At 35.2% G+C, this 9,002-nt stretch overlaps 1 protein-coding gene across 2 annotated transcripts; it reads left to right on the forward strand.

The window, feature by feature from the left end:
• Positions 1-1,892: 1,892 nt before the first annotated feature.
• Positions 1,893-7,812, forward strand: LOC133868468 (probable glutathione S-transferase). 2 transcript variants are annotated; one of them, XM_062305369.1, is made up of 2 exons: positions 1,893-2,715; positions 7,473-7,812. In XM_062305369.1, exons 1-2 carry the CDS (start codon positions 2,401-2,403, stop codon positions 7,788-7,790), a joined length of 633 nt encoding a protein of 210 aa, XP_062161353.1. In that variant the 5' UTR covers positions 1,893-2,400; the 3' UTR covers positions 7,791-7,812. The 2 variants fall into 2 exon arrangements, with proteins under 2 accessions (XP_062161353.1, XP_062161352.1); XM_062305368.1 differs by lacking the exon at positions 7,473-7,812 and adding an exon at positions 3,300-3,761 and having other exon boundaries at positions 1,979-2,715.
• Positions 7,813-9,002: the final 1,190 nt, after the last annotated feature.

Here is a 9,002-nt window from a genome sequence, read left to right on the forward strand (position 1 = left end):
TAAAGTGAATATGCGATACGCGTGCTTGCAACTATCAGTGCTTTACACTTGGTGACACAACTAGTGTGTGTGCTCAAAATCCAATCCAGTATGGAAGGAAACTTAAATGTTCATGAATTAATTTTCGACAATTAGGAGTGAAGGAACAAATTTAAATTAGAAAAGGCATTTGCATTATTACTCGCAAAAATGATGTTGTCAACATAAACAATGAAAGCCATATAAGTAGTTCCTTATAGACGAGTAAAAAGTGAATAGTTTGATTTTGTTTGGATAAAATTGTGCTCAAGGTGTTAGAGAATTTTGAGAACCATTGACAAGAAGCTTGCTTCAATCTTTACAATGACTTATTCAATGTACAAACACAAGACTTCTCCTTACTAGCAAACTTGGGTAGTAAAGCCATATAAACCTCCTCATGCTACCAAAAAAAAAAATCCTCTTTAGTGTCATTTAGGTTAATGGTGCTTGTACAAAATGGTGCTAAATAGCGGTATTTGAACAGTAAACGACATTAAAAAAATTGAATTTAGAGTTGTTTACTATTCAAACGCCACTAAAATCCTTCATATTTATATGAGAAAAGTACACATATTCCCTTTAAACTACCATTCATTTGTCAATGTTCTCCCAAACTATCAATTGTGTCAATTTCCTCATTCAAACCATAAAAAAATGTTAATGTCCCCCTTAAAACTAACAAAAAGACAAAAATGACCATAATTTTTTTAATATGACAAAAATGTCCTTGTGAATTCGAAAAAAAAAAAAAAAAACTAAAACAATTATTTTTTTAGAAAACAAATTAAAAAAATTAAAGAAAAACTTTTTCTTATTTTTTTAATAACTTTTTCTTATTTTTTTTTCTAATAATTTTTTTTTTTAATTTTAATAAATTTATGAAGGATATTTTTGTTATTAGAAAAATATTGACATTTTTTAGTAGTATGAGTGGGGCCATTGACACAATTGACAAAATTGATAGTTTAATTAGAAAAAAATATTGACAATTAAACAGTAATTTGAAAAAAATATGTGTACTTTGTCCTATTTATATATTATCCTTCCCCTCTTTCTTCTATTTCCGGTCTTCCCCTCCTCTTTATGTCCTCCTTCAACCAGCTGGGGTTGGGGTCCCTTATTATGCATCCTGGGTTGCATTTGCTTGAAGGAGGCCGTCTCTAATTTGTGCCGCCACGTCTCTCACAGCACTTGGTTCATTTGGTAATCTCCTCCTCTCATTATTCTCTTACTTTTATTTCTCTATAAAAAAAATTAACTTCAAAACATTTTTAAATCTTTTTATTTTTTTATTTTTCACTTTTTATATCACATGAACACTTTTTTGTTATTATTTAAATAAAAAAATTACTACAATACAAATTTTTTTCACTTTCTATAAAAATTATTTTAATTTTATATTACATCAGCCACATTTTATTTAAAAAAAAAAAAAAAATCATCCACAAATACGAGAGAAAGGATTTGACAAACGGGGGGCCACTTTACATTCACAGAGAAATTAAAGCCAGCACTGCAACACACTGTCCCTTTGCCCATCTATAATGACCTGACGTTGTCGAGCTATGCCAAACCCTGTCAGATATTTCGACTCAGCATCCCCCTCAGCACGCTTGATCTGCAATATTTTGTTGGGAGTGTGCAATTATTGTGCTCTTTTTTAAAGACATAGGTGAGTTTCATGCGGTAGGTTCTATTGTATTTGCTTTGGCTTTCTCATTTGCGGCCACCCTCATTCTAGTAGTTATTAATCAAATATTAAAAGGTATTTAATTGAAAAAAAAAAAATCAGAAGGGAAGAAAACACTATCCACTTTGATAAAGATATCCACTTTGATAAATAAATATATGGGTATTTATTTGTTATGTCGTTTAAATCTCAACGCAAGAAAGCGTTGGTGACATACAACTGATCTGATGGATATGCCAATTCTTGGAAGCAAGAAGAGCAAAGAGAAATCTGACCGTTGTGAGCTTGATAACTTGAGAAAAAGTTTTCATGGTAGTGCGCTTGAAATTCCAAAACCAAAGCCAAAGTAACATGCTGGCGGCTGGGGCCACGTATGTAATCAATTTAGGCCAAAAAAAAGGAGAAGCAGTCCAACACCGCGCAGCAGTACTGCGTCAGAGCTTACGCGACCCATTTGTCATATGACGACACCATCGAAAAGCCATCCCTAGGAAGTTAGGAACGAAAGGAGAAAAATGCATACAGAACGACAAGCAAACTGCCTTCAATTCATTGCAATTTGCAAACCTTTCATACAGTATAAGTAAAAGCCCAGCACAAGCCGATTTCGCAGACTGAGCAAGCTAGAATTCCGACGACTGTCCCACATCCCAATTTTCTTTGCTTCAATCTTTTTCAGGTGTTTGACAATGGCGGAAGAGGTGGTTCTTCTGGATTTCTGGGCCAGCGTATTTGGGATGAGGGTCAGGATCGCGCTCGCTGAGAAAGGGATCAAGTACGAGTCTAAGGAAGAGGACTTGAGGAACAAGAGCGATCTGCTTCTCAAGATGAACCCGGTTCACAAGAAAGTTCCGGTTCTCATCCACAACGGGAAACCGGTCTGTGAGTCCCTCATCATCGTTCAGTACATAGACGAGGTCTGGAACGACAGCTCTCCGTTGCTGCCCTCTGATCCTTACCAGAGAGCTCACGCCAGGTTCTGGGCTGATTTTGTTGATCAGAAGGTAGTGCATGCGTGCGTCTCTGCAATTTCTTTTTTCTTTTTCTTTAATTAATAGGAGTTCAAATCAATTAGTTTATTGTTTAATTTATAGGTTTTCATGGGTGTATTATGTGTTGGGTTTGAGATTTTTTTTTTATTATATTTTATTATTTTTGGAAAACATGTTTGGGTAAATTTTTTAAATTTACATTTTACTCAAATTTTATCAATTTTTTTTTTCAATTTTGTATCATGTTCTTTAAACCATCCTAACATAATTTTCAAAAAATAATTTTTTTTTTTCGATATTTGCAATTTAAATATAGTAAAAAATAATAGAATACAATACAAAAAAAATTCACAACCAAATGAGCCCTTAATTTTAATTATTAGAATTTTCATTATTTATTTGTATGTACGATAAGAAGATCTAAGCTATTTATCAAAAATAAATAATAGAATTTTAATAATTCTACTGTGAAATTACTTAAGAAATTGTATAAAAATATGACATTTGAATAATTAATTAGATTATTTATTGTAATTTAATATTTCATAGGAAATATTCATTTAGCATGATGATTCTACTATTTATTTGACATGAAGGTACATGGTGCTAGACAGAAGTTAATGGCCACAAAAGGAGAAGAGTTGGAAGCAGCAAAGAAGGAGTTTTTGGAAATACATAAGACATTGGAGGGAGAGCTTGGCGACAAGCCTTACTTTGGGGGTGAGACATTTGGGTTTGTCGACATTGCTTTCATTACTTTTTACAGCTGGTTCTCTGTGTTTGAGACTGTTGGCAAATTGAGCATGGAGGTGGAGTGCCCCAAGATTGTTGCATGGGCTAAGAGATGCATGCAAAAGGAGAGTGTCGCCAACACTCTTCCTGACCAGAAGAAAGTTTATGAGTTTGCCTTGGAGTGGTTTGGATTAGAGCAAGCTCAGCCGGCCAGAATTACAACAGTATAGAAGTGCATGTTTTTGCGTTGTGTCCGCCAAATGTTTGATGAAAATGAAATTGTGTTTTTCTACGAAAGGAATGATATATCTTCTCTTCTGTCTTAACTTTTACATGTTTTTTCGTTGTGTTCGCTAAATGTTTGATGAAAATGAAATTGTGTCTTTTACGAGAGGAATGATATATCTTCTTTTCTTTCTTAACTTTTCCTTTGCCCTTTATCCATTGTCTAAGAAGGAAAAGAAACAATTATTTTAGCAAGTATAATGTAAAGAACCTAACTATGAATAATAATATTTATTCTAAGATATTTTTTTTCAAAAATTAAAAGTAAAAAATGAAATGCCTAATACCATTTTGAGGATCTATTTCGATGGGCACAACATTATCAAATTGTTCGTGTGTTAACGAACAATCATCTTCGCATTGTGAAATCAAGGCCGGTTGTGAAAAGTCTGTCTAAAAGTTATTCCTCAAAAAAAGTTTAATTAGTCAATTGACTCAATTTTATTTAATCACTTGAGAAAATATAGAGCATATGATAGAAACTAAAAATATATATAATATATGCAAATCAAATATTTGGCAAGATCTCTAAAGCACCAAGACCAACTATCATTGTTAAGTTAATTTGAATAAAAGCAGCCATATCACCCAATAGAGAGAAAAAACAACAAACATACATATCTTATCATAAGAAAGAAATAAGATGAGCTAATGATTCGCTATTTTTATAGGACATGCCATTGGATTGGATACATCATCAACCACCACCACCACAGGCCAAAAAGTAGCTCCATTTTTATAATTTCCAAAACCCTCGTACTCTGCCTTTCTTTTTTGCTTAGAGCATTCATAGCAACTTCCCTATAAGAGCATTAGTAGCAAATGCCCTATAAGTAGTTCATTTCCTTAAAATAAGAAAAATTTGAAAAAAGTTACAAAAAAAAGCCACAACAGTTGCCTTATTTTAGGGCTTCATCATTGGGTAGCTATAGACATTGGGTAACATTGTAGCTACCCAATACACTATTTTAATAATAATAATAAAAAAAAAAAACCCCTTCTCTCTCTGACTCTCTCTTCTTCATACATCCTCAACCCTCAACCTCAAGAATTCATCAAATCCCCTTCTATCCTCATTACTGCAGAGCATAGCCGTTGAGCCAGAGCCTAAGCAGCATGGTGGGCTGCCAAACTGCCGGAACCACTGCAATTGCTTTAATGGCAACAACAAAATCATCGAGAAGAACAATAAAATCAACAAACGAAAATACAACCTGTGAATGTTTGGTTTCGTCGCTTGAAATGAGGAAATATGGCGACGAGAAGTAGCAGATCGGAGAAGGTGAAGAGGATTTTCTAGCAATTCGATGAGAACCACGGGACCGCTGTGTGGGCGATCTCGCCCAACCACGGGATCATCTTCGACGACACGTGGAAGATTGTCAATGACTTGGAGATTCTCATCAAGAGGCTCAAAGCAAAGCAAGCAAAGGTCTCCATGGTGGTTTGTTTTTGCGTTGGAGAGAGAGAAATTGAGAACAGAATTCAAGAACGTTCATAATCGTCTCAAGAAGGAAAAAGAAAAAGAAAAAAAAGAAAAGAAAAAAAAAGGTCCTAAGAATTGCAGCAGCATGATTCTCATCAATAAACAAAGACTTATCCATCATCTGCGATTAAAGTTTTCCTCTAATTGAATTCTTAAATTTACATGTGTTTCCGTCTTCAATGTCATTTTCAAATACATCTCAGCTTTTGCAACTACACTGATGTTAGATGAGGTTCTTGATTTTGTGTCGGAGATTTCAACACTCCCCAAGCTCTGGACCGATTTGGGAGGTGGGCTATGCGTGGGGGCAAAGAGATCAGGTGGAGAAGAGAGGGGGTGCGTTGGGGGGATCATTTTAGTTGCAGGGGAGGCCGAAATGCAGACAGATTTTTGGAATAAAGATTAAGGAAAAAGGAAAAAAAATGAAAAGATGAAAATATATATATATATATATATATATATTATTTTAATACATAAGGAAAGATAAAGAGAAGCTGTTGTGTGGTGTTTTTGTATAGGAAAAAAAAAAGGTGGTTTGATTTCCTAATTTTTTTCTAAATTTGGAAAAATGGTAGGAAATTTGCTGCTACTGCTCTAAGGATTCTGTTATCTAAATTTTAGGAAAAATTTCAATAAAGTCATAAAAAGCCACTCACAACAGTTTCCCTATATTTTTCTATTCCTTGAGAATACTACAATGCTTCTCAATGCATGTAACATTCTCAAGCATTATTATAATCATAAAAAAAGTTCTCTCTCCTCTCACATAAATAATCATAACTAAAAATGTATAAAGAAAGAGTAAAGAAATAATATTTAATTAATATAGGAAAAGGTGAATGGAAGCTATTGTGATGTGTTTTATGATAGAGAAGTAAAAATTAGTTTTATTCTTTATATTTAGGAAAAATGGTTAGAAAGTTATTGTGAATGCTCGTAGTACTCTACTCTATGCCTTATCTGCGATCCAATAGTGATCCATTTAGTTAAAAGGAGTTTAGTCTATTTGTTTATTTATTATTTATTTTTAAATTTCTCAGTTTTCATGGGTGTGACATATTTTTGGCCATCTTAGTTTTAAGTGGTGTTGGTACAATTTCTTCTACGGTGTTGCCTTGAGATGCACTCTCTCCATGACTTACAAGACAAAAAGATTAAACACATGAGCTTGTCAGGTATGCCAATGGGTCTAAGATTAAACACAGGAGCTTGTTGAATATTCTGATGGGTCTCACTCTGTTGCATTTTTTTAGACAAAATATCAAGGAATATAATAAGAGCAATGTAAAGTCAAAGAATTTTGATACTTGAGGTAGCAGCCTATGTATAAGCATGTAATCCTAATACATTATGAGTGCTCTGATTTTCAATTAGGGTTCTAATCTCTAGACCGTATGGGATTAGACCTTATCTATTGAGGTGTCCAGTTTAGGTAGGACTAGTCTTCAGTCTAATTCAAACAAGTCTCTTATCCCATATCTTGTGAGATAAGAGGTTATCCCGAAAATTTTGGAATAGAGTCCTTCTACCCCTTTTCAAGGATTATGGATCAGATCTTCCCATAACCTCTTGCTATAATTCTGGGATAAGGCTTCCGACGTGATATCAGTATTCTGTGCGTATTATTCTCATGTCCTCGGGACAGTGATGGTTCCAAGAGGTATCAACTATGCTTATCTCTGGCTCTGATAGCTGAGGATATTCATAAGTTTTTGTAAGGAGTATCCGAGATAGTTATGACCAACACAATCTTCATGGGCTTTTTTTTGGGTTGAATATACCAACTGGGCTCATAGGCTTGGTCATGGGCTTATTTGGGCTTTGAGAATGATAATTTCTCTAGTAAGAGGGTTTTTTTTTTTTTTTTTTTTTTTTTTTTTTTTTTTTGAAGAGCTCTGGTAAGAGGTTTAATTATTGGTAGACAGCTCTCAATTTTATTTTTTATGAAGAAAAAAAAAGCATCATGTTAATGAGCAGACTATTTATCAATTCCGTACAAAAGATTCAATTAGCATCGTACGTATAGGTAAATTATCATTTATCCCAAACTCAGACGACTCTTATTATGCTTATTCCAAAAATTTAAGAATATATATATATATATATATATATATATATATATATATATATATATATATATATATATATATATATATATTAATACATATTTAATAAACTTTATTAAAATTTACTAATAGTGCTAAACTATATATAACATGTTTAGATTAAATATTAAAACTGGTTGAAATGTGAGTGCAAAATGCAGGTGTATGATGCTTCAAGGAGGGTATGGAGGACTAAAGGAGAAGAGCAGGAGGCAGCAAAGAAGGATTTCTTTGAAAGCTTAAAGACATTGGTGAGAGAGCTTGGTGACAAGCCTTACTTCGGGGGAGAAACATTTGGGTTTGTCGACATTGCTCTCATCACTTTCTACAGCTGGTTCTATGTGTATGAGACTTATGGCAAATTCAGCATAGAGGCAGAGTGCCCTGAGATTATTGCATGGGCTAAGAGATGCATGCAGAAGGAGAGTGTCGCCAACACTCTTCCTGACCAGAAGAAAGTTTATGATCTTTTGTGGTAGAGATGAACGAGAGTAAGTTTGACAAGGATTCGCAGTTCAAATGGCTAGCAATTCCAATAGGTAATTAATATGAATATTGTGCTATGAGCTTTACCATGAGCATATTTAAGGTGAAGAGTATAACTTCTATTCGGCCAGGGCAGAATCTAGGCCTTTTTTGCCCACTAATGATAATTTGACACGTAAGCCTGGAACAAAATATCAAATAGAATCAGAACACCCGATCCCTCTTTGTCATTCTCCTAATTACCTCTTCAACGTTTACCCGGCCCGATTCGCCCGAATGCCATTGTTCCCATACGCCGCCCCAGACGAACGCTGCCCAGACCACCACGGCTGGGGCTGGGACTCGGACTCCTGTTGCGCTGGTGGTTCTTTGCTGCTGCTGGTTGAGGAGGTGGAGAATCATGGTGGTGGTGGTTCTCAGAGTTGGGAGAAGCGGATGCAGCCTCAAGGTTATTATTGTCGTGAGTTATAGATGGGGATCGGAATCTGTAGCCTTTGCCTTCCAAAGTAGAAAAGCCGCTGCCACTCACATTGTTCTTGCACCTGCTATATTGGTAGTTGTGTGGAGAATTCTGCCACTGATGTTGGGACTTTTTTCCACTGCTCAAAGGAACACAATCTGGGCTACTTACTCTCTGATATCTGTGACACACGCATTCGCTACCATTAGTAGCCGAATCAGAGATCTGATGGTGCAAATTGCACACAAGGTGTATGATGAAATGCCTCAACCAATCTGCCGAATTATGGGAGGCTCTGTTGTATTTATGACTCAAGTATTACAGAGGAATGAATCTATATAATTGTCTATAATTGTCTATCATGGGTCTCCTCTCTTTATCCAATGCTGAGTTGATAAGAACTACTCCCATGAACTTTAAGGCTCTCAGTATTGTGGCTTGCTTGGTGCCTGCTTGCTGGTATGGAATCAAGCAGCAAAACCGAAGAGTAAGTGCCTGCTATGGTGCCTGCTTGCTTGGTCCCATGAACTACTCTCATAATTGGCTGAGATTTGATAGCTCATCGCAGGCTCTCAAAACCGAAGAGTAAGTGAACATATTAGGCATGACGCCTTGTCTAAGCATCATTATCAAGAACTCCAGGGCCTTGTCATTGTGCTTAGCATTAGTGTAAGCTGAAATCATGGTCGTCCACGAAACAAACGTTTCTTTCAGGCATTTGTAAAAAATCTTTTTGATGCTTTTT

This window comes from Alnus glutinosa, chromosome 5 (assembly GCF_958979055.1).
Source record: "Alnus glutinosa chromosome 5, dhAlnGlut1.1, whole genome shotgun sequence".
NCBI lineage: Eukaryota > Viridiplantae > Streptophyta > Magnoliopsida > Fagales > Betulaceae > Alnus > Alnus glutinosa.